Raw genomic sequence first — 26841 nt, forward strand, 5'->3', positions numbered from 1 at the left:
AAGAACTGGTGGGATCACAAACCTGCAAAGGTAATGGAAAATGAACATGCAAAGATACTGTGGGATTTCCGAATTCAGACTGACAAAGTTCTGGAACACAACACACCAGACATCACAGTTGTGGAAAAGAAAAACGTTTGGATTATTGATGTTGCCATACCAGGTGACAGTCGCATTGACGATAAACAACAGGAAAAACTCAGCCGCTATCAGGACCTCAAGATTGAACTTCAAAGACTCTGACAGAAACCAGTACAGGTGTTCCCGGTGGTGATGGGCACACTGGCTGCCGTGCCAAAAGATCTCAGCTGGCATTTGGAAACAATAGACATTGACAAAATTACGATCTGTCAGCTGCAAAAGGCCACCCTACTGGAATCTGCGTGCATCATCCGAAAATACATCACACAGTCCTAAACGCTTGGGAAGTGTTCGACTTGTGATTTTGTGATACGAAATCTAGCATATCTGTCTTGTTTGCTGTTTCAGACGATGTTATTGTATCAATAATAATAATAATAATAATAATAATAATAATAATAATAATCTTTATTTGTAATCTGCCCTATCTCCCCGAGGGAATTCAGGGCGGTTTCCAACAGAAAAATGGCAAACATTCAGTGTCAGTGATGAACAACAACCAATAAACAACCAAACCAAAACCAATAAACAAAACACTATAAGAACTATAACAACAAAACAAGATATTCAAATAGTTAATAGATTGTAATTGATCCAAATCAATCAAATATATACCCACATAATAAGGATCTAATAAAGCTAAAATACATTAAAATTATTAAATTATTTTGTACAGTTTTGTCAGTGATTGCTGGCGAAATGGCAGGTGACTTCCCTCCTTCTCCCATTGGACAAGGGGAATGAGACAAAGTGCATTGCCGCATTGGCCTTTCCTCCATCAGATGAGGGAAAGGCACCAAAAATTTAGTTAGCGCCATCAGAGCTACCCAAAACCCACTATTGTGGGCAAGAAAGTGTCTTGTGATGCTTTCTCGCCACTTCAGGGTGAATGGAGGTGGGGTCAAGCCTGCATCATTTGATGGCGTTCAATGTGATGAAGTTCTACGCTGTGGTTTTCAAAGTTGTGCCCCTTTAAAAGCTATTCTAGGAAAATTTACAGTATTTTTCTTTTAGTTAGATGCTTTTCATGACAGACTGCCCTCTGAAAATGATCTACAAATGCTCATGCATTATTAACAGGCAACATGTGTCTGTTAACCAACAACTGATTTTGTTTATAAATGGGTACTTCTTTCTTCTTATGTGGGATTCCCATTGGAATAAAGAAAAGTCCTAGATCAGCTAAAATGAAAGTTTACTTCCTAAAAAGGCAAAGAATGTGTGCATTAAGATACTTTTTTATAATATATCTTCAGAACTCTGTAGTTCTGTTGACTATCTGATAAATGTTCAATAGTTTCTCTGTGTATTACTAGGAAAGCTAGAACAAGTTTTCCAGGATGGTAGATGATAGATGGTAGATGATGATGATGATGATGATGACAGGACAGCAACCAATTCCATCTCTAAATTCTTTCTTTCTTTCCTTTGCCAGATTTGCAGACCAGTTTGGAACCAGGGCTGCCTTAACCCTTTCATATTTGGCTGGATCTTTGTGCTTCTTCCTATTGTCTGTGTCCACCAGTGTCCCGTTGCTCTTTCTTTCTAGGTGTCCATCCATCTTTATGCATGGACTACCAGGTAATGTTACTAGATTATGTAAATATTGGAGTCAGTCTACTTGTGTTCTGTCTTACAGTCAAACTAAGGAACTATTTTTGTGAAGTGTCCTTTAACTAACTTCTGATTATGGGGAAGATAGAGTCAGCTTGTTTGATGTTGTACATGATAGGAATAAATCAAATTGACTTCAAGAGGAATGTGCAATGTATCACGAAGCGTGAAGGTGAGATAATCTTAACGGTATTTAGTATTTTATGCTTGTAAAATATACAACAATATGTTTTACAAATTTATTTGTAATAATAAATGAATATAGTGTGCAAAATTATAGGAGCAACATTGTGGAGACAGACATGTCAGGTGCTGAAATTTATATTGTGATACTTAAATAGAAACACACTCTTTACTTAGTAACATTGAAAAGCTATGTCATAAATGTGAGATAATCTTGATATGCTTTCCCCAGAATGTTGCCTTCCAAATGCACTTAATTATTGCCCCCATCAGCTTCAGACAGCATGGCTGATGGTCAAGAATGGGATTTGTAGTACAAAACATTAGTGGGGAGTTGTTTGTGGAAAACCATTGCCTGCCTTATTTTTGGGTTGTTGTATGTTTTTTGGGCCTCTGAGGATGCCTGCCATAGATGTGGGTGAAACGTCAGGAGATAATACTTCTGGAACATGGCCATACAGCCCGAAAAACATACAACAACCCTGTGATCCCGGCCATGAAAGCCTTTGACAACACATTGCCTTATTTTTGTTTGTGGCAATGCAATCGTATGCATATCTATTTCAAGGGAGGGCCTACTGAGTTAGACAGAACTTAATCCTATGTATGAGGCCAAAATCCTGTATAAGGTACTTAGTTAAATACTTAGTAATCTAAGTAACTGTCATATTCAATGTCACTGCTTAGTCATGACTGTCACACTATTGCTTTAATCCTAGGTTGGATCTACACTACCATATAATCCAGATTATGCAATGTAACACGATTTTTGTCCCTGGGTTATAAATGTCATTTTCTAATTGGTTCTATCATAAAAACATGGAAAAGGTTTATTAAACTGCAAAAACTTTATTTTTGTGGGACATCCTGCAGCACATTTTACAGTAGTTTTTTCAACTTTCAAGCCAGGAACAGAAAATGTTTCAAATGTTGTTACATAGTCCTCTTCTACACTGCCATATAATCCAGTCCAAAGCAGATAATCTGGATTTTATATGGCAGTGTAGATGGGGCCCTAGTTTCACCCATAACTAACTGTGTCTCAACTGCATGGAAAGAAGGAAGTCAATTCTGAAGCTGGTCCAAATCTTTCCAGGTGTTTAATTAATCTGGAGTAAACTGGAAAATCCCAGTTTACTCTGGATTAATTTGATTTTACCTGAGGTGTCATTTGGACACCTCAGGTAAAACCAAGACATTTTCTGTCTGTCTCTATGGGCACTAAGATTTTAATCAGGACACTCCACTTGTGTATCCAAGCAAACTTTCAAAACATTTTACAATAATCACAAAACCATACAGATAATTACCATAGAATTCCATAGATTTCCCAGTTTAAAAATGTAACAAAAGCTTACCAACACAATAATAAGAGCAGATAAATCTCCCATCACTGAATGGTGGAATACTGTTAATTTCTGAAGGTTAAGTGTTCATCATAGTCCTTGTAATTATGCCATCAAGGAAAGTTCAGAAATGAACCATGCCAACATTCCAGTTCTAGTGCAAAGCTACTCCTTCCTATCAAAGGGTGCATCTACACCAGGCCCGCACAACCTGTGACCTTCCAGGTGTTTGGGATTCCAGCTCCCAGAAGCCCTAGCCAACTTGTCCAATGGTCAGGAATTCTAGGAGCTGAAATCCAAAACACCTGGAGAGCCACAGGTTGTGTTCTAAACTGTAGAATTAATGCAATTTGACACCACTTTAACTGTCATTGTGCAATGCTATGGAATGTTGAGAGTTGTAGTTTTACAGGGTTTTTAACCCTCTCTATCACAGAGTGCTGTTGCCTCACCAAACTACAAAATCCATTATTCCATCCCATTGAGTCATGGAACTTAAAGTAGTGTTAAACAGCATTAATTCTACAGTATAGTTACAGGCAGTCCCAAGTTACAAGCAAGATAGGTTCTGAAGATTTGTTCCTAAGTTGAATTTGTTTGTAAGCTGGAACAGGTAAATTTTTAAAAATATGTAACTCCAGAGAGAGAGGGGGGAGGGGGAGATAGATGATAGATAGATAATGTTTTGGATAACACCGAGAAGAGTTAACACCCCTGTGGTGTTTGTTTTGCTGTCTGTGCCCCTGTTTAGAAGATTTCACCTCACTTTATGTCCCTGTGACAATTCAATTTTGAAAATTTGGGTTGTTGTGGAAACAAGGATTGGTGAGAAATCTTCAGTGAAGACAACTTTTCCGCATGATAATTCTTTCAGGAATGAATTTTTCCTCCTAGGGGTAGATTTCTCACTTCCTATTGTCCCGCCCCGTTCTTAATTTGTAACTTGGGAACTGCCTGTATTCCCAAAGACACCTCACCCCCCATTTAAGACAAACCCTAGATGTCAGGACATCTTGCATTGCTAATTTGTACTTGTGGTCAAATTAGATGGAGTTTTACATATATGGTCCGTAATGATTTGGATAAGCCCGTGAATTTGTCTCTACCTTATTTTAAAGGGGAAAGCCATGTCTTCTTTTCCTTATTGTAATAAGAACCAGTCATTTTCCATTATTTTTGGAGGTGCCCAGATGGTCATAACAGATTTAACCACTCCTGCCAAACGTGCTGATGCTTTAGGAAAACTTGGGCTCTGTTTTGGAGTAGGAATAATCATCGGATCTTCGCTTGGTGGCACCTTGGCCACCAATTTCGGGTGAGTATCTACAGTATTATTTCTTGTTTTGATCTTGTACAATGCACACACCTAAAGCGATAGGGAATATCTTTCCCTCCCTGTTGTTTTTATATGCCTTTAAATTTGCTCTGACTTATGGCAACACTCTCATAGGGTTATCTTTCCAGAGAGAAAATTCCATTACCTTTGTCTAAGGGTGAAAGACCGACTTGTCCATGACTGAGTGAGCATTCAAAATCTCATCTCCAGAATCCTAGACCTAGTCCAAAACTCAAAACACTATACCCGGCTGGCTTTCTCTCTTCATAGCTATTTGTAAATAATGCATAACTAGGTTGCCAAAGGGAATTACAGCTTCAAAATAAATGGAGGCAGATGTGTACTCAGAGCTAAGAAAGGGCAAAGTCTGAGGCAAGGCCATCAAGGGTGTGTCACTTTCAAATATGTGTCATGCAACAATAAGGAAGATAAAAGTGAGAAAAGGCATGTTCTCAGAACCAGAATTTCTAGGCAGGCCAAGAACATGATATGAGCTTGATCCCAGCAAGAACAGAAATACCCAATAAATGTTGATGTGTTAAACTGCTTACCTTTAGTTTCAAGTGACATGATAATGTATCTTTGAATATGCGGTCTGCTTCTGGAAACTTGTTTTAAAGGCATTCCACAGCAGCATTTGGAAGAGAGTTAACAGCTTCAAGGAATCAAAGTCCAAGATGAATGCTGAGTTCCCTGCCCATGAAATGTCACGATCTGCTGCTTTGTAATTCTTGTTCATGGCTTCTCTTTTCAGAATTTTGACTAAAGACTACTTTGGATGCCCCAGTTTCTAAGGTGTCAGTTAATTTTCTCACAATACCACTTCATATCATTTTTACACAGAAGGAAAATAACATTCAGTGCTGCTACTTTTAATTCAGTATCTGAAAAGGTGCTTTGTGAAAGGGCCTTTAAATTGCCTCATTTTTTAGCTCATGACACAAAAGAAAATGGGTGTGTATTTTAAGTGTGTTGTTGTTGTTGTTGTTGTTGTTGTGTTGTTGGCTTTTGTATGTTACCTTTCACCTCAGGAACCTTGGATTGCTGAGTAATGATAAATACTTTTAGAAATTATTTGCAAAAAAAAAATTGAAAAGCCAATTTCCACCTGAACTACACAACTTTAACTGTCAAAAACTCAAAAAGGCATGGAACCAAAACCTGCCTTCACTTGGGAAGCCCTTCCATATATGAGACCCTACCTTATGTATCCTTCAACCTAGACTCTCTTAGTGGATGGGCATGCAAGTAGGTTCATATGGGAGGAGGTGGTCTTACAGATGTCGGGCTTTGTAGATCACAAACAACACCTTGGTTGGGGAAAATGTGCAGACAATGCAGCATAGTTAATTTCATGGGTGGTAATATATGATCTCTAAAACCTATATTCTGACTGCTGCATTTTTCTCTAGCAGTAGTCACTGAATAAATTTTAGTAACTTGTCCATCTTGTTTAGACTGAATTTCACTTTATTCACCCACATCAAGTCCCTCATTATTGTTGTATGTCTTCAAGTTGTTTCCAACTTATGATGGCCCAAAGGTGATTCTCCAGTGGGGATCTGTTTGTAAGATTTCTTCAAAGGGGATTTCTTTTTCTTTCCTTTAAGACCAAGAGACTCTGGTTTTTCTAGATTTTATCTAAGATTTTATCTTTTGTCCTTGTATGTGATTTTTATGACTTGTTTTTATTGTTATTTGATCTGTTTTATTGCTTTGTCTTTTTGTTGTGGACTGGGCTTGGCCCCATGTAAGCCGCCCCGAGTCCCTTCGGGGAGATGGGGCGGGGTATAAAAATAAAATTATTATTATTATTATTATTATTATTATTATTATTATTATAATATTATTATTTTATTATGACACAGCAAACAAGATAGATATGCTGGATTTCGTATCACAAAATCACAAGTCGAACACTTCCCAAGTGTCTATTATTATTATTATTATTATTATTATTATTATTATTATTTGCCCAAGATTACCCAGTGGGTTTTCGTAACTGATTGGGAATTTAAACCCTGGTCTCCAGAGTGGTAGTCGAATGCTCAAACCACACTGGCTCTTGCCTCCAGACAATTATTCAAAAATTACACAGTTCTCTTTGCCATCAACTGAAAAAAAGATAGAGCTATATATCACCTGCACAGTGATAGAACTCAGACATTTTAGCAGATTCATGTAAATGTTAAAAGACATCAAGGATGATGTTGAATGCTGTTGAATACTGAATGACTTTATAGTGGCTAGTGCCCCAGTGTCACCTTGTGAGAATATCCAGCTAAATAGGACCAAACCACTACAAAACGGAAGTTCCCACTAAATGGCTCAGAAGGATGCCATTTTCAGAGTTACTGAATGCTGCTGAGAAGTCCTGCAGAGACAATTGGAGCACTCTCCCCATGTCCAGCTCTTAGCATAAGTCATCAAAGGAACCAGAAGTATACCCAAATCAGGCATATATCAAGTGCAACCACATTTAAAGCAACTGAATATCACACCAAACATTGTTCAACAAAGTATAAAGTATAAAAGGCTATGAATCTAATCATGGAGCTGTTTCAGCTTGAGTCCAGTTGCATCATTAACCATAGCACTACTCATAGTTGTGTTCTGATCTACCGCAGTAGTTTGGTGAGAGCTCTCTGGCTCGTGAATCTCATCTTCTGACTTTCTCTTCTTTCATTTTTGACTGTCTTATCATAGGGCTTTCATGGTAAAAGATGTCAAAAACGCATTTATTATCCCCCCTTCTTCACAGTTCTAACAAGAATTAGCTACGGTACCTTTGCCATTATCTCTGAGTGATCCTCTGCTACCATGAATACTGTTAGTCACATTTAGTCTGGCTCCTCAGCAAACGCCTGCTTGACATGGGAGAGCCAACTAGTAGCACCATTATAGTCAACATAGCCTCTTGCCTCACCACCATGAAAATATAGCATGATAATGGAATATTTCACTCTGATACCCACTAGGTGGTGCTCAAGGCTTAGGGAAAGTTTGAGGAATTGTATTGTGCCATGAAAGCAAAACCCTGTGCAGAGGCTTCTCACAAGGAAAGACTGCTGTTTTCACATACACATATTTTCAGTGCATATGGCATTTTACATAGCTATGTGCAAAGACAAAACAAAATATATGTGTACAAATGCAGTTATTTAGGCTTGTTTTCATATTCAATTAACTATAAAGACTGGGAAAGCAATCAGAATCCATGCTGAGCGGTAGCTCAGTGAAAAGACTTAAGTAATACATTTTTGTTTGTTAATGGAATATGATGAGTGGAAGAATCTTATTCAGACTATTTTAATATTTGTTTGGGATTACAACCTGATAGTAACATTTGAATATTTTAAAACTGTGTCTTCAGTAATGATAATGATGATATCTGAGTTGCTTTTCTAAAGTTTTATATTACATACTGCTTAATCACAAAAGTAAGCACAAATACCAAAGAAATAATATAAGCTGCCTGTTAGTAAAAACAAGTTGCCTATGAGTAGGGTTTTTTGTATTATTATTATTATTATTATTATTATTATTATTATTATTATTATTATTTCTTACTCACCTCTCTCCATGAATCAAGGCAGGGAACAACGACATATTAATAGTAAAACATGCACTATCAGTTTAAAACATTATAATGCATAACCCAGTTAAAAAATCAATTCAAAGTAACTTATACAATTAATAAATAATCAAACAATCAATACATAATTTAAAAATCATAATTTAAAATTAGCTGCTGGAAGAGACTGGTCTTTAATTCTATTTTAAATTCAGACAGCATATTCAGGTGTTGAAACATGGCTAAAGTTTACTTTAATGTATATTATGTTTCCTTCTCTGTCCCTCTTTGAAACATTTATGCGATATTTCTAAGGTGCAATTATTCAAAAGTAAATCTCATTTTTAATGCACCATAAACTAGAAGTGTAATGCATAGGATGAAAGCAGTATTTCCCAAATTCTGAACTTCCAGGTATTTTAAACCACCCCCCAGAATTCCTACTCATTGGCCAAAGTAGCTGAGGATCTGAAAGTTAAAGTCCAAAACACCAGGAGCACTAGAGTTTGGGAATAACTGCACTAGAACCAGGAGTAGGGAGCCTTTTGCTTTTCAAATATTTTGGACTACAGTCACCATAAATTGCAGTTAACATAGGCGACAGTCAAGTTTGGTGGGAGTTGGTTTAAAATGTCGGGAGTCAGAGATCTCTATCCCTACTATAGGGATGGGGCAATTGTGGATTTCATTGCACACAAGCTCGCCCCCCCTCCTGCCCCCTATTTATACATACTTCTAATGCAGTTCAAAGATGAAGTACCACAGAACCCTTCACACGAAACTGGAGTACTTCCAGTTGTCAGTCCATGGTGTTTAGTCATTGAATTGTATTAGAATTGTTGAGAAATGAGAGGGAATAGGAGTTGGTGAGAAATTGTCTTCTTAGCTCCCGGTGCACCTGGAAAGCGCTTAAAAACATGTGGGATGGGATCTGTCTGATTTGCCCATGTTGAATAGTTTCAGTGAAATGGAGGGATGAGTGTTCCTACACACAGTCTTCTATGCTCCACTTCTTTTACAAAATCTTTCTGCATGAGCCAGGAACAGTATTTTTTTATTTAAATACCTCTAAGGAATAACACAATTTTGCTTTTGCTGCATTTTCTCCTTCATAATTTTTCAAAACTGTGCTATTGCTAGCTTTTTAACATTTTGTTCCTTTTTTAACCAACGATAGGAAATTCTAGTGCCTATGAAAGTTCAGGAACAATTTAGAATAACCTTATAACTTTGCCTTAAATGTGAACATACTTTCATAAGTGTTCATATCACATCGGTGGCCAAACTTATGATTTTAACTATGAAAGTACTGTTAAAAGTGGAGGGAAGACCTTGAATAAACTTTACCATATATGCGTTAGATATTGTTCATGTGCACTTCGTAGTAGTCCGCACAGCTCTGAATTCTATTAAATATTGAAGCTTAAAATAAACTTCATCACTCTCTCTACCAGTGTTGTTTGTAAGTGGGAGTGAAAGCACTGCTACGTCCTGATAGATCCTTTGGACAAAGTTATTGTTTGTGGTCTGTTTGTTTTTATATTCAGTTTCAGGGCTTATCCTAGCTTGATGTCCCATCTTGGATATTTCAGTGCTACCCAACATGTGTATCTACAATTCTGTTGACCCAAAGGAGTATTTAAATTCACTAGAAGGTCTGTTGTGTCAACGATGTCAGCAATGGGTGGGGTTGTAGAGAACATCCGTAAATGATAAATCGTACAAGTAGGAAAAGCTTTGCAATAGTGTGACTATCCAGAAACACACTGGAGCCCCTGTGAAAGAAAGGGATTGGCCTAATGTTCTGGTCCCATCCTCCTAACACATTCCAGAGTGTTACAAGAAGGCCTTGTTGTATTTTGAGTTGCATAATTTCCTATAAAGTTCCACTAGCTTTCTGTTGTTTGCAACCAAGAAACGTATTCATGTCTTACTGTTCTGAAATTATCCCCTCTTTGTTTGCTGTGATGGCATGGGAAAAGAATGTCACTGGAAATTTTTGCTCACTTTGCATTTTCTTTGCTATGATCCATTGCATTTTTAACACGCCAATGAGGGCTGATGTACTTAATTTTGACACAGAAGAAGAAAATGCAATATTTGATTCAGTTCTTTGTCTGATGTTCTTGGCTCTAAATTCTGTATCTGAATCTTAGGGCAGCCTGCAGGGTTTCGATTCTTCGGCATAAATTTTAGTGTGAAATGTAATCAGAGCTTGAAAAGTTCATTTTTGGACTTGTAACTTTCAGAATCCTCAATTTGGTTTTCCAGGCTTAGTGGAAGCAGGACCAAGAAGAAAAGAATGATGATGAATCAGGACATTTTATGCTTTGATATGTTTGCAGTATACAATGGCTGCATAACAGTTGATCCAAAAATTGACCATAGTGTTGCACTGAGAAACTTAGAGAATATTCAAAAATGAAAAAAACCAAATCTGCAGATGTGGAGAGCTGACTGTATATAAAAGAGCACCCTTGCAGCCAATCCTCCCAGTCAAACTGACAATTGCCTCTTCTTATTGATAGACACTGGACTAGAATAATTTGCTGTCAGCTTTATTTCTTGAGTGATTAAATTATTTGTCATTATGTTAGCTAATCAATATTGCATGTTTCACCACAATAAATAGAATGTAAGATCGAGTACAACTAAGGGAAAGGATATTCATGTTCAAGTAATGCTTTCATTTCTCCATGAATGTATCAACACTGTGTAATCATACCACTAGCTATCATGCCTACATCCTATAGAATCCTGGAGATTGTAGTTTTCTGGACAGAAAACTCTAGTATTGTATTTCAGGGAACTAGAGAATTTCTAAGGTAAAAGTAAAGGTCTCCCCTTGATATTAAGTCCGACTCTGTGGGTTGTGCTCATACCCATTTCCAAACTGAAGAGCCGGCGTTGTCCGTAGATGCCTCCAAGGTCATGTGGCCGGCATGACTGCACGGAGTGCTGTTACCTTCCTGCCAGAGTGGTACCTATTGATCTACCCACATTTGTATGTTTACAAACTACTAGGTTGGCAGAAGCTAGGACTATCAATGGGAGCTCACCCCGTCCCGCAGATTCGAACCACTGATCTTTCAATCAAAGAGAGAATTTCTAAGCAAACTACAAATTCCAGGATCATATAGTAAAGATAGGATTAAAGCAGCATCAAGCTGCTGTAATTGTGTAGTGTGGAGATAGTACATGTTTCTTTCCCATGTCTATATGTAACAGCTCTGGAGAATTTCAGTGACATGACAGTGGCATGGAAAATCTGTGGGTGTTTAAAAGGATAATCATGGGACCATGGAAGAAGCAGTACAAAGGTCTTGAGACCTCTGCTCTATTTCTAGACAATTTCCCCATTCTTGCTTGAGCAATCTCGTTCTTCTTTCTCTGTGTTACAGTAGAAATTCTGGTATTTTTACAGCTTGGAATGATGCTACTGATTAGCCAAGCAGTTTGCATTGTTGGCACAGGATATAATAAAACCTTTTGTTCTTGATGACATGGCATTTTGAAGGATGAGGTTCCCATGGCTGGAGGCTTAACTATTTGTCAGATTTACCAGAATTTCAGCATCCTGAATGCTCAAAATGGCACTTTTTTCCAGCGAATGTAATCTAGAAGAGCAACCAGATTTCAATTTTCTACTTAGTGTCACTACCACATGAAAACATCCGGGCATCCCCTGGGTAACATCCTTGTAGATGGCCAATTCTCTCACACCAGAAGTGACTTGCAGTTTCTCAAGTCGCTCCTGGCACGAAAAAAACCCACCGCAGAACCACTGAAAATCTAAATAATTGCTAAACTGAAACCTTCTTCTGTTCTGTGTGATGCATTTTGTGTGCATATGAGATACATATGCAGACCATGAATTGTTCTAATGAATGTCCTACTACTATTCCCAGTCACACGGTGAGCCTACATATGGCATACCATTTCTAAAAATAAAAAAAAATACCCAGGAGAGGCGAGAAGTGAAGTCAGACTGGGAGCATGACAAAGTGAGATATGATCTTTTAGCACTGAAGAGAGAGCTGGACTTGGACCTAGATTTGAATCCCCTTACAGCCAATGGATTCATGGTGTGAACTTGGCAATTCAACCTTTCTCAGCTTTAATTCCCCATCTGTAATCAGAGAAGAACAATAAACCTCCAATGCAAACACTCTGCGTTAGTGAAAATCCTTATTATTGTCTGTGAAGAGGCCGTCTACATGGGCTCTTGCTACTTTTGTCTAACAGTCTCCAGCCATCTTCCCCTATACTATATTTCCCCTATCTTATATTTCCACCTTTTCTCTGGCTCTTTAAGGACTTAACCGAATTTTATCTTGGGCAGCAGAGTTGTCTCACAGGAACTTACTACTCTTGTTTTCATATGAAGAGCCAAAAATTCAAAAGTGGCTCATAAAGTAACAGTTGGCAGCCATGACTGTCCATTAGAGGGGAAATCCAAAAGCCATAGTATGGCTCTGCATATCTTAGCTGTTGTGGGTAGAACAAAGCAGTGTCTGTGAAGGTGCCAAGGAATTGCACATTTAAAATAATTAAATTAACCAAAAACATATTAAAAATCAATAAAAAGTTTTAAAACTTTTAAAAGAAAAGGTTAACCATGTACACGTTATTTGAGGTGTGCCAATGAAACTCAAAGGCTTTGATGAAATGCCAATTTTTAACAATGCATAATGACACATTGGGGTGCCTCAGGTGAGATGGCCCTCTCCCGTGTCCCAAAATATTGTACTGATTTCACTGGTGGAACATGAAGGAAGCCCCCCATCTCCCCCACATGTCAGGCACATATGGGGAAAGATGTTCCTTCTCATATTTATTAAGATCGTTCTACCCATCTCTATCCAAAGGATCTCAGACATATAACATTAAAACAAGTTAAACAATTAAAAGCATAAAATAATTACAATAATTTAAAAACGTATTAAACAGCACAACTTAAAAATTTGTTTAAAAAACTATATGCAACAGTGTTTGAATTAATGAGACCCAAAATGAGTAGTCAAGTTTTCACATCTGAAGGAGATGAGTGTTGACATCAATGAGGCCCCCAAGCGAAAAGGAATTTCACAGTTGAGTTTCCACAGTTGAGAAGGCTCTCTCCCGTGACCCAATGTAGTATTTCCAAAGAGTATGTGAACCTGGAGGCCACAAACAGCTCAGGGGCCACATTTTCCTGACCCTTGCCTTTTCAAGCTCTCTGCATCAAATGGTTGCACAGAAGCAGAGGTGCTCCTTCTTCCAGTTTTACTCAAATGCGGAGCACTATTCAGTAAATCCCTTGGAGATTTGGTTTAACAATGTCTGTATCTGGTCCTAGAAGGAGGGGGTGGACCTGCTGCAAAGCAATTTGAAACTGGATCTGTAACCAGTATGGATTTACCTTATCTGTTTGTCTTGCTTTATGGGACTTCTTTGTTCAAAACACATAAAACAAGATTCTGGGTGCTCTTCTTAGTTTTATTTTAAAACCTTTTCAGTCCATGGTCCCACCACTTTTTTCAAAGGGGGACTATTTTTTTAGGTCTTCAGTCTTCACTGTGTACACATACTTTGCCCTGCAGTTTCCCTGTAGTGATGTGCCGGACAAAGGCACAACCTTTTTCTTCTTTTCTGATGACCACAGCTTCCAGATGGGTATGTTGCAGTGAATGGTAATGAAGGATTCAAGTGGAGGCTTCAAGACCAATAGATTTATCTGAGCATAAGTTGTTCTGTGCTGCAACCAGGGCCAGCCCTAGGTAATTTTCAAGTGTAAGCAAGCAGTATTTTTGCCCCCCCCCCCCAAACAATCACTGAAAAATAAAAGGTAGAAGGTAGAGGTGAATAGAACACACACACATACACACACACACACACACACACACACACACACACATATATATCTTATATATACATACACATACACACAATGTGGAGAATGTGTGGCAAGGTAGATAGGTAGGTAGGGAGCCACGGCAGAAGAACCTTCCCTGGAGCAAGGCCTAATAATAATAATAATAATAATAATAATAATAATAATAATAATAATAATAATAATAATATCATCCCAACAAAGGATTCCTCCAGGCAGGAAGCAGCCAAGCTTTGAAGCTGAAAGGCTATTCAGTGCTAATCAAGGTGGGCAATTGAAACATTTATACCTGCCTCCAACAGACAAGAGTTCTTTCTTTCTCCCACCCTGGACTTTCTGCAGATATATAAATGCCACTTGACTAGTTTCCAACCTCTAAGGATGCCTGCCATAGATGCAGGCGAAACGTCAGGAGAGAATGCTTCTGGAACATGGCCATACAGCCTAGAAAGCTCACAGCAACCCCCTTGTCTTTACCGTATTACACAAATGTAATGTGCACCTCAATTTTGGCATAGTCTTTTAGGCAAAAAGGGTGTGGCTGAGATTGATGTAAATATGGTAGTTTTAGCCTTCTTACTCAGATAGAAGCTTGAATAGGGCTACAGTAACTAGGCTTTGGCATTTTGGAGAATATGCTCAGCATGATAACTATGGTCCTTGTCCTCTGCTGAGCATGAGAATGATGAGCAGACCTTCTTCTCAACCTCTGACAACTCTGATGGCAAGGCTGGGGTGACTTACTTGAAGTGGGGACAAACTTAGTAGATGTGGGCAAAACGTCAGTATTTTAAAAACTCTAAAATCAGTATAGTAAATAAAGAACACCATTTAGAAAACAGAGGAGTTCCAGTCAGGAAACAATCCCAACAAAGGATTACCCCAGGCAGAAAGCAGCCAGGCTTTGAAGCTGCAAGGCTATTTAATGCTAATCAAGGTGCCTCAGACAAGAGTTCTTTGTCCCACCCTGAATATTCCACAGATATATAAACCCCACTTGCCTTGTTTCCAACAGACCTCACAACCATTGAGGTGCCTGCCATAGATGCAGGCGAAACGTCAGGAGGGAATGCTTTTGGAACATGGCCATACAGCCCTGAAAACTCATAGCAACCCAATCATTCTTTTTCTCTCTTCTCTTCCTTCCCCCTTTGCCTGCTTTCATCTCTTTTTTCTCCCTCTCCCTCCCGCCTTTTTTCTTTCTTCTTCCCTGAACTTCAGTCTTCAGCCTCCTTCAGAAGCAGGGGAAGTGGGGGGGGGGGCGTGGTCTTTGGGGAGGGGCGTGCCCTCTGTGCCCTTAGGCCCCGCCCCCTCTGCGGCCCACTAGTGATCCGATCAAGATAGCGGGTCCCATGGGCTATATGCCCATGTTCCAGAAGCATTCTCTCTTGATGTTTTGCCTGCATCTATGGCAGGCACCCTCAGTGGTTGCGAGGTCTGTTGGAAACAAGGCAAGTGGGGTTTATATATCTGTGGAATGTTCAGGGTGGGAAAAAGAACTCTTGTCTGAGGCAGGTGTGAATGTTGCAATTGGCCACCTTGATTAGCATTAAATAGCCTTGCAGCTTCAAAGCCTGGCTGCAAGGCATGCCCTCCTTGCAGAAAGGGAGAGTAGGGAAAAGAGGAAGGAGGTAGGGAGAAGAGGGAGGGTGCCAGGGGATCCAGAAGCCCGGCAGCAGTGGCAGCGGGAAACAAAGGGCTGAGCCCTCTGCTGCTGCTTCTGCTGCTGCTTCTGGTCGTCGGAGGGTGGAAAAGAGAGAGAGGTGCCCCGAGGACACAGTTAAAGGGGCAAGGCACAAAGAGGGCGGGGGGAGCCAGGGAGGGAGGGAGGGAGGCCGGCGCTGCAGCCTTCCAGGCTCCGCCTGCTCTTGTGCCTTCCGCCACCGTGTAGTTGGCGTATGGCTTGAGCCGCCCTTGGCTGCAACCTACCATATTCTATGCCTTTGTGGTAACATGCTCCAATCTACAAAAGCTTGTACAGTTCACTGATAAATCATCTGGTGGGATGTATTCCTCTTTCCTCAATCCTGATCAGTTATGGAGTCAGGGATTGCAAGTTTGTAGCCTCACAATGTTTTGATAAGCGGGACTATGACATCTTCTGCCACCACCCATGAATTCCCCTCTTCTCTCTCAGTTAACTGCAATATCCACAGTAACTGGAGGGGAAATTGATTTTTCTCAGCAACAATGCATTCTTATGAACCACCCTATCCAAAGTATTGGGGGTGGCTTCATAAAAGATCTGTTATTGGCAAAGATGAAAAATCTTTTGATCAAAATTTCCCTCTACACTTTTAGACTCTTTGGTATAGAGACCAATGGTGCCATGCATTTTGAAGAAGCACAAATACAGGGTGAATGGAAGACACATGCCAAAAGAAAGTCACACCGAGCAAGCCCTTGTTGTGACTGCCTTCCATCTAGAAATATATATCCTCAATGGGAAAGACTCGAACTGTGGAAGGCAATCATACTCGGCCAAAAGTGATTACCCATAATGAGCATAGACTGTCTGGTTGAGGGCCTATACTCCAAAACTTACTGCCATCCCTCTGATTCTGATTAATGTGTAGAGTGAACAGTTTCTGTTTATTCTACACTAATCCAAGAAACAATAGTTTTCAACATTAATTAGCACAGTAAAGAGTGAGGCCCTGCTTTGGCAGACTGATCCAAATTGAAAAATGTTGAAGAAAGTATTTGTTTATTATATTTGCGGTATATCCCATCTTTTCATATATCAGGAGAGTCTTTTGAATTAAAAACAGCAGCCCATCACAATCCTTTGGAACCACCTTTCTCTGTGATATGGGGAACATCCTTGAGTATCCATTTACATCACAGTAGACAAGCAAGAAGGTGCCTTTGGATTACTCTCACTATCTAACCCTCTTTCTACTGCCCACTCTGAATCATTCTTGACTCCTTAGTGTTAAGCATTGCTGCATTTTGAATATGACTCCATATTTTATAGCAGCACTTTCTTCATCCCTGATCTATGTAGATTTGTGTTTCATGCATGCAAATAGAGACCAATAGATAGGAATGTTTTAGGAGGGGGGGGGGTTGCAGGTAGAGAAGGACATTTAATGTGTCCAGTTACTAGGGATTATGTTGAACGGCTGTGTTTTATTGTCTTTTCCTGTCTGCATTCTTCATAAAGCTAATCTGAGTTTATCTTGTTACAAATCCTGCATCAACACAAAACACTGGTTTTCTCCTGTTTGATTTTTTTCTCAGCTATTCTTATTCTTATTTTTTATTTATCGAATCTAATCCAGTATGCCCTTCGTCATTCCACCAAAATCCAGTTCTGCTCCTCCCCTTCTTCCTCGTCCTCATCCAGTCTTTCTCTGTATCCATTTGTATTGGCATAAAAATGAAATTCCACTGACGCCAATGATGTTAAATGTACCGTTTCCATGGCTTAGAGCACGTTTTGAGTTTCACCAGCATTCTCTTATGTAAAGTTCTCATCAATTACCATACCACTCTTTGAGAGTAAATGTGCCAATGGTATGTGAAGTATCCAGACATTGAATCCTTCCTTTGCTGTGGAGACTCAGTGTGGTTTATGCATGGCTGTCTCTGTTCACCACAGAGGACAAGGTTCAAACCCAAACTTGTTTTTACCTGTCCTTAACAATGGCATATTTCAATGATAGGGTAGGTGAAGGGAATGTTAGATTTGATTTGCCCTATGGTCAAACTTTCCACATTCTGAATCAAACTCTGCTTGGATTATAATCTGTTGTATACGTTGAAGAAAAAGATGACTGTGTTGCTTTATTATCAGGGTCACAGTTTGCATCTTTCTGTATCGCATACTCCAATCCCACCCAAGTTAGGCAATTGTTCTTCAGTACTTGGAGCTTCATACTGTACTACACCATGACATCTGAAGAAATAGATTGAACTCATGAAAACTCATTCTTAAAGAAATCAGAGAGAAATATCAGTTGCTGTAGGAAATAATTCTAAAGAGGGAACTGGCAAAATTACGAATGGGCATCCCTTGTCTAAGAAAACCCTTTGAAATTCATAAGGTTGTCATAAATCAGGAGGTGACTTAAAGGCACACACATACAAAATTCACTAAATATAGTCAGATTCATTTTTGAGGAAACTTGTCAAAAATTGCACTTATAGGGCTTGGATATTGGTCCTGGGGTAGGATATTGGTTTACCCAAAAGGAGAGATGGTCTGAGCTCAGCTTCCAACTTAGCCTCATCGCCTTCCAGCTCATGACGTCTTGTGTTTAGGAAAAACTTCAAAGCAAACCAGAAGTCCCTTGTAAATAAGCAATGCCTTGTTTAATCCAGCCAATGTATCCTTTTTATGTGCCTTTCTGCTGTTTGGGTTTTTGAGAATTTAAAGCTATTTAATGGCCTAGTTAAACTTCCTTCCTCAGCAGTTGACGCCTATAGATATGCAAAAGAAATGACTGGAGAAATTTCAGAATATAAAGAAGTTTTTTGTTCCCAGTGTTCCTTATGTCATCGCTGAAGGATGCAAATGTCAGCCGCAGGGGAAGGGCACAGAAGAAAAAAAACCTTTCACATCATGGGGGGAATATTCTCTCTGCCCTTTATAACCAACAATTCTTTGATCTGTATGCATATGCCTACGCTGCCAAATAACAGGGAGTTTCAACAGTGTTCTGAAAGGAAAACAAAAACCCAAAAAACACATCATGACTGTTCCATCCAATGTCTTCTGAGCCCCACCACATTTTTACTCTTTGACTACAGGCAAGAACAGCTGTCCGATTTCCAAAGAAATCTCACGTCAGAGTTCATGGCTTCCTTGGAGTGCAGGAAATGATGCTCTAGATTTCATAAGTGGTGCCTGCTGTGATGCTATAGATGCGTGTTGTACATAATGGGCCATGGAAGAAGGACATTTCCCTTCCGGTGACATTATAGTACAATTTTCAAAATGCAGACATTCATTGTGATAGTCCCCATGGCCAGCCCCCGCACCACACTTTGTTCTTGTTGTGTGCCTTCAAGTCATTTTCCAACTTATGATGAATGTAATACTGGGCTTTCTTAGCAAGGTTTGCTCGGAGGGGGGTTGCCTTTGCCTTCCTCAAAGGCTGAGAGAGTATGCCTTGCCTAAGGTCACCCAGAGGGTGTCCATGACCAAGCAGGGATTCAAACCTTAGACTAGTTGTCCAACATTCATGTTGGCTCTCTCCACACCATACCACAGGTGACAAAGGCAGTTGCTGCGTTTCATAGCAATAGACGATTATTTGTTACATACTATGCATGGCATAACTGTGATGCAAATTACACAAAAACTATTTCCTGCGCTTTCATGATACCCAAAGACAGCTGACAGTGGAGACCATGGCACTGCCTTCCTGTTTGCCTCAAAGACAAGAGAACATCCTTTCCCCACTTGCCCCAAATGCAGTGAATTTTATTTTAGTGGGGGTTGCCAGACTGTAAAGTGGCAAGGGCTTCTAAACTTTTCATGGTTGTGCAGAAGAAGAAATTCTAGTGGATGTAGATGTCACACAACTTGGAAATAAGTAACATCTACTAAACTTAATTTTTTTTACAGTACTACTAAGAGTAGAATCCAGGGAGTGGGGTGAGCTCCCACTGTCAGCCCCAGGTTCTGCCAACCTAGCAGTTCAAAAACATGCAAATATGAGTAGATCAATAGGTACCGCTCCGGTGGGAAGATAATGGCGCTCCATACAGCCATGCCGGACATATGACCTTGGAAATATCTACGGACAGTGCCAGCTCTTCAGCTTAGAAATGGTGATGAGCACCTACCTCCAGAGTTGGACTTGTATAGATTTAATGTCAGGGGGAAACCTTTACCTTACCAAGAGTACAAGGCCCTGTTTCACTCTGGTATTTGTAATTGAATTGAATCTTACCACAGTTGAAGTGAAGGTTTATTCCTCTGGATCTTCCAGTAGTTCCCCACCATTAAAGACCATAGATCTATCCTTTAAAGAGGGTCAACTACTGGGAGATCCAGTGAAACAGATCATCAACAGCTATTTCCTGAGATCATCGCCTCTTTCTGCCTAATGATAGAGCTGGACTTGCTGAGTGCTCTTAAAGGCTATTCTTCTTTTGCAGTTGATTCTTTAAAGTAAGTATCCAAGATCAGATTTTTAAAACAGCTTTGACTTTATTACCCATATTACCCATATGATTTCTAAAAAGAAATGGAGCTATAGCTATAAAACTAATGCAGAGCCTCAGAGTAACGCACCTCATTGCTAAGGACAACTTTCGTTGGCTGATGTCTTGCAAGTCACACATTTGCAATGACCAGCTGCTGGTCTCGCTCTAATTTCCTCCTAGCGTTATCTTTTGGAACCATTTCAAGTGCAATTGCTGTGTGACATAAGGCTTTCGTTATTGACTCTCAGCTTTATCTCAGACAGAAAGGAATGAGGATGTAATTGCCAAGTTCCTTGCAGTTTAGATGGACTGAGAAAGGAAGCTGGGCATGTCCAGGCTTGCATTTGTCAGTCTTTTGCCTCATCTGTTTTGGTGGTGGGTGGATTAATGGCAGTGTCCTTTCTCCACCAAGGATGACATGATTTTTTCCTGGACTAGGATTCCTCTTCATTGACAGCCTCAGAACATTCTTGACCACAGAGACAGTTCTTTTCCTGTAAGCATGAGAACATGGGCTGTCCTTGCCTGAGGGTAGTTGAATTTTGTCATCCTGGATATGGAAAGCAAATGCATAACCTCTAACTGTCCCAGTTTGGCAGGGGCAGTCACAATTTATTCTGTTGTTCTGCTTTTTTAGCTGATTTTAAAATGTTCCAGTTTCTATCTATCTCTTGCCCCTGTAAACAGGTCAAAGTGCAAAATAGTTTGCCCTCGATTAGGTTAGCTAAGGACAGGAGGGGTGGAATCTTTCTCACCTCTGTAAACTTAGGCAAAAGCAAACTGCTGCAGTCTCTCCTAGCTCCTCTGTTCCTCCTCATAAATAACTTTTCCAGTTTTGACGAATCACCAGTTTTACTTGGCCACATATGTCCCAGTTTTCTTATGTTACATTTTGGAGGATATAGAAATGAAACTTCTGTTGGGCCATAAGTATGCTAGGTTTTGTTGGATCCCAGGCCAGCAGTGCAGAGGTTTGTTCTTCCTCCTTAAGATGCTGAATTGTTTGACAAAGAGCTTCCTGAATCTTCTGTTAGCTGAGTAATTGAGAACTTTCTGTGAACAAACCTAATTAACAATGTAAAAACAAAATGCAAAGAACTGTCTGTTGTAAGGAAAATCAGTAATCCCGTGACTTGAATGAATAATGTTATTTTTCATTTTTGAGGGGGGGGATAGCTCTCTGTATTTTGCTTCTTGTTGTGTTCCTTCAAGGTGTTTCTGACGAATGGCAATTTATTACACGGATGTCTTGGCAGGATTTCTTCAGAGCAGGTTACTTTTGCCATCCTCTGAGGCTGAGATGTCTTGCCCAAGATCACTCATGGCTGAGTTGGGATTCAAATCATGGTCTCCAGAGTTGTTGTTCAAAATGCAAGCCTCCACACTATAGATACAAAATAAACTAGCACTCCAGGTTAATAATGATAAATTGTTAAGCATGAAACATGCACATCCTCCCATATTGTGGTTAAGGATAACTAATATTCTTCTCTTCCAGTAATTCAGCCTACATTTTTTGGAAAATTGAGCTTTGACATCAGCTGGCAACATGTTGCTACTCTTCCCTGCTTTGGAAAAAAATCTCCTAAAAGATGCCAAAATATTCCATTCATTTAATAGGGGATAAGGTTTATGCTGGTCTTACCAAAGGGGATATTGAGTTTAGACAACTTGTTATTGTTTTTATTTCCTCTCTGGAAAAATATTGTCTTCTGTTTCATCATTTACTGTGCCTGATTATTTCATTCAAGGATATTCAGATAGGATGCAGATGTTGTTGCCATTCAGTTTCCTTTAGGGCTTGCTGGCCTGAGCCAGAAGGAAAAATTCTGAAAATCGTAATTTGTTGATACCTGAAGGCCACAGGTCCCTTGTTCCTGATGGATCCCTTTCTATTTTCACTGACACTATGGTCTTATGTAATGACGAAACACAGCACAAGGGCCTTGACTTCTTTATTCAGCAAGCTGTATCTTGAAGCACCATGTTTCCTAAACAGGACTGTATGTTGCTGATACACAAGCTAATGGTTGCTCAAGACTGTGTCCATAATAATGTGATTATCCCCCTCCCCACTTACTAGCTCCACTACAAAGAGCATATTTGTCTTACAATATTGGTCTGGGTCTGTATTTACTGGAATCCTCTCACCTAAAGAAATATAATTTGGATGAATCGGAATATTTCTCGCATAAGTACAATTTTCAGGTTTCTAGGTAAGATGAAATGGTTGATAAAACAGTTTCCCTTTAGTGCAGACAAGTCCAAACAATTTTTTTAGAGGCAGTGGAGTTTAGAAGGTACGGTAATAGGTGAAAGACACATCGAACTTGTGTAAATGGTTTCATTTGGCTGTCTTGCCTCCAGGCTTTAGAGGCCCCTTCTACACTGCCACATATTCAAAGCACATAATTTACATTATCTGCTTTGAACTGAATTATATGAATCTACACTGCCATATAATCCAGTTCAAAGCAGATAATCTGGAGTTTATATGGCATTGTAGAAGGGGCCTCAATAAAGCCCTTAGCTGTTGGCAAAACAGAAGGTTTCTTCTTTGGAATCAGTTGGGCCACATAATGTCACTTCAGGCTCAAGGGAAAGGAGAATATTCTGATAAGAAACATTAACGGTGGCCTTTATGCTTTGGCCAAAAGTGAAGTCAAGGTTTAAGCTTTCAGATTTGACTGTTATTCAGTCACCAACTTGGAGATGGTTGGAAAAGAAACTCTTGACAATTGTACTCAGATTTAACTCCCACATGGAAATTCAATAGGAAATGGAATGCATGGAAGAAAATCTATTTATATATATATATATACCCTGTTTCCCCTAAAATAAGACATCCCCAGAAAATAAGACCTAGTAGAGGTTTTGCTGAATTGCTAAATATAAGGCCTTCCCCGAAAGTAAGACCTAGCAAAGTTTTTGTTTGAAAGCAAGTCCGCCAAACAGAACACCAGAGCATGCAGGATTGGTAAATATACGTACCATAGAGTGTTGTACATGGAAATAATGGCAGTAACAAGAAATTCTTGATAGGATTCACAGTTTGTCTGGTTTGTGATGACAACTACTGTACAGTATATAATAAATGTTCATTATTTTGTTCAACAATAAATGTGAATTCTTCTTCATGGAAAAATAAGACATCCCCTGAAAATAAGACCTAGAGCATCTTTGGGAGCAAAAATTAATATAAGACACTGTCTTATTTTCGGGGAAACATGGTGTATGTATGTATATATATATATATATATATATACACACACACACACACACACACACACACACACACACATAATGATCCCATGTCATAGTTCCATCAACCTGGACTAATTTGAGTTTTCAGCATTTTGAATTTGCATCTCTCTCTAAAGAAATAGTTGAATGAATATATAATCAAAAGCAGTACTTGGAAGCATCTCAATCTACTATGAATACAAGCTTTATGTAGCTTTGTTTTGAAGTAGCATGAATCACTAAAATTATGTACTTTTTTCTTGAGTCAAAGTCAAAATGGAAATAGGCAAATAATGAATCATTTTCATGAGGGGATATGTCTTCTTTCTTGAATATTGAATAGACCAACAGGAAGTGCAACATCTTAAAAAGAAAGTAAATCAGCAGTATCTGCATATTTCTCCCCTACTCTTTTCTTGGAGCCCAACAGATAGGTTGTAAAATACCTGTAGGAGAATTCTAATTGAATGTTGCTCAATTTGCATTATCAAAATTAGTTGTAGCTCAATAATCAATTCTGCATGAATTTATAAATAATTTACTAAACAAATCTCAGATGAAACATACCTAAATTAGCACATAAGCAAAATATGCTCAGGTTAATGACAAAAGATGAAATAAGGAAAGGCCAAGACAAATGAAAACAACAAACAGAAGAAAAGACAGAGGAAAACAAAAGGGAAAGTAGGAGAGATGGACAAATTAAAATTAAATATTCTGCCCATCCCCCTATATTTGCAGGTTTCTCTTTTAAATATATAATTATTTATGGGTTTGCAGCTAATGCTTCATTAAGTCCACCGCCTTGCCCCACTCCTGCTGCTGCCCCTCCACCTCTCTTTCGTTACCCAGCCAACAGGGTCCCTTTCCATTCCTTCCCTTCCCAAAGCCTCATACAGGTTTTCTACCTCTTGCTGGGTTGCTTCATGATAGAATACCGCAGTTAAAGAAAGGAGAAAAGAAGAAAGGGGTTCAATACATCTCAATTAATTAAACAACAATTTAAATAATTATGGAATTACATCAGTGCTGGAATTCCAAGTTAGTGGAATCACTACAGTGAATAATATATCTAATATCGCTGTCTCCTTTTGTTATAAAATTTCTTATGTAATAGATATCTTTATTAATTTTAATTAGTTTCTTTCTCTCAAAATTATTCATTCTAAGTCTCTTTCTTCAATAAATCTATTTTATGGCTATATGTTTTCCACATTAGTATCTTTGCGATGTTCTTGTTAAGCCTACCATTCTAAAAAAAATGTGATTTTCTATTTTAAGATGTGCCTTTATACACCATTACCAATGTAGCTTTGTCTATAGGTTTAAAAAGATATAATCTACAGAGCAAAAATATATTCTATTGTGGAGAAGCCACATAAAATTGTTTTAGTCAGTGATGGTTGAAACACAGCAAATAGCTACAGAGTACAACATGTCTTTTGCAATATAAATGTTTATCGTTGGCTGTCGCATATTCATTGGTTTGTACGTGGGTTGTACATATCTGCTTAAAAGGACTTCCACTCAAGTCAGTCCTTGCTTGGTTGGTGTCTTTGTATATCATGTCCAGTTTTGCACAGACATCTGAATGATTCAGATAGCACAGTTTATCTTTGGAGAGGGCCTGAGACATGACAGTCTGTGTTATGAACAAGATCTCACCCTAGCTATGTGTAAACAAAATGTCATTTGGCAGATAATATCCATAAACACAAAATTGTCCAGCAGATTATTAGCCAGGACAAAGGAGTGGAGGCAAAGTGGGGGGTTGAATCTGGAGGCTGAAGATGCTGTTGTTTCTGCACATGGCACAATACTATGCAGAAAAGAGGTACTTTACATTACAATTGTAAGTATTTATATAAGCAGAACTTGGGAAGATTTTCAAAAGTATTAAGTGTGTTTTAAGTATTCTGTTAAGTGAATATCCAAGGCCCCAGAAGTAACTAGCTGCCATTGTAATTACAATGTTCCATGTCTCTAGGGTAAACAATTATTTTAAAATAGGAATGGAAATCCTATGGCCCTCCAGAGATTGGACTCTAGTATTCTTTGCCAGCAACAATATCTATCTTTGGAGAGGACAGTCCTAGCTAATCTAAACAGAATGACGTAATTCCTGCCCCTGCCAAGAATGTCTGAGACCACTTCCACATTACCCTATATGACAGGGTCTGATCACAGATTATCTGCTTATCCCAGATTTTCTGGCAGTGGAGACTCATATAATCCAGTTTAAAGCATATAATCTAGGATCAGATCCTAGGATATAGGACAACTGTGAAAGGGGCCTGAATGCTACGAAATGTTGGTCTGTATGCAATACATGGTGCCTCATCCCACTAGAGCAGTGGTTCTCAACCTGTGTGTCCCTAGATGTTTTGGCCTTCAGCTCCCAAAAATCCTAAAATGATAAACTGGTTGGGATTTCTGAGAGTTGTAGGCCAAAACACCCGAGCACACACAGATTGAGAACCACTGCACTAGAGCATGGATCCATTTTAAATTTGGTTGCTGCCTTCTGCAGAATTCTGGGGTTTGTAGTTTAGGAAGGACTAGGACTTGTCTGGCTGAGCAATTTAAAGTTCCCTCCCTAAACTACAAACCCCCAAATTCTGCAGAAGGCAGCAACCAGGTGTAAAGTGGATCCATGCTTTAGTGTGATGAGGTCCATGGTCTCCTCCTGTCCGTTCTATTTCCATCTCAGTACTACAAGCAGAGCATCAAAGGGCATGGCACGAATCAACACCGAAATCATATTACAAGTATGGGTGCATCTAGACTTAATACAGTTTGAGACCATTTTAACTGTCATTATTTTGACTTTAAAATTTAGACTTTTATTTAAGTATATAACTTACTTTGTTAACTCAAGCATATATGTATATTCCTTTTCTGCAATTTAGACCCATACTGCCATATAAAATCCAGATTATCTGCTTTGAACTGGATGATATGGCAGGATAGGCTCATATAATCTAGTTCAAATGAGATAATGTGGATTATCTGCTTTCATAATCTGCATTATATAGCGGTGTGGCTCTAAATTACATAAGGGGCCTATGTGTGATCACATCCCTGTAAGTATTTTAACTGAATTCAGTCACTATGCTAACAAGATACCAAATCTTATTCACTTTGTGTTCCAAGCACAAATATGCATATACACTATGGGAAGTATATATCAGGCCTATTTTTGTACTCCAAAAACGCAGGAGGAAAGACCAACTCTTTAAACATAAAGGCGCTCTCTGGAATGCCCATAATCAGTTCTGTGGCACCTCAAGCTTTCCATTCTTTACCACATAATCTCTAAAACAATCATCACAAGAGTGCAAACAGGATCATCAGTCATCACAGTTGGTTTTCC

The 26841-nt window shown here is 39.1% G+C and overlaps 1 protein-coding gene across 1 annotated transcript in view; it reads left to right on the plus strand.

The window, feature by feature from the left end:
* slc22a18 (solute carrier family 22 member 18) overlaps window positions 1-26841 on the plus strand; it is a 79161-nt gene that overhangs the window by 3631 nt on the left and 48689 nt on the right. Inside the window, exons 3-4 of the mRNA XM_016993307.2 lie at window positions 1577-1722; window positions 4467-4599. Of these exons, the coding sequence (XP_016848796.2) occupies window positions 1577-1722; window positions 4467-4599 (279 nt within the window). The remainder of the gene's footprint in view (window positions 1-1576; window positions 1723-4466; window positions 4600-26841) is intronic.

The sequence above is a fragment of the Anolis carolinensis genome, chromosome 1 (assembly GCF_035594765.1).
Source record: "Anolis carolinensis isolate JA03-04 chromosome 1, rAnoCar3.1.pri, whole genome shotgun sequence".
Lineage (NCBI taxonomy): Eukaryota > Metazoa > Chordata > Lepidosauria > Squamata > Dactyloidae > Anolis > Anolis carolinensis.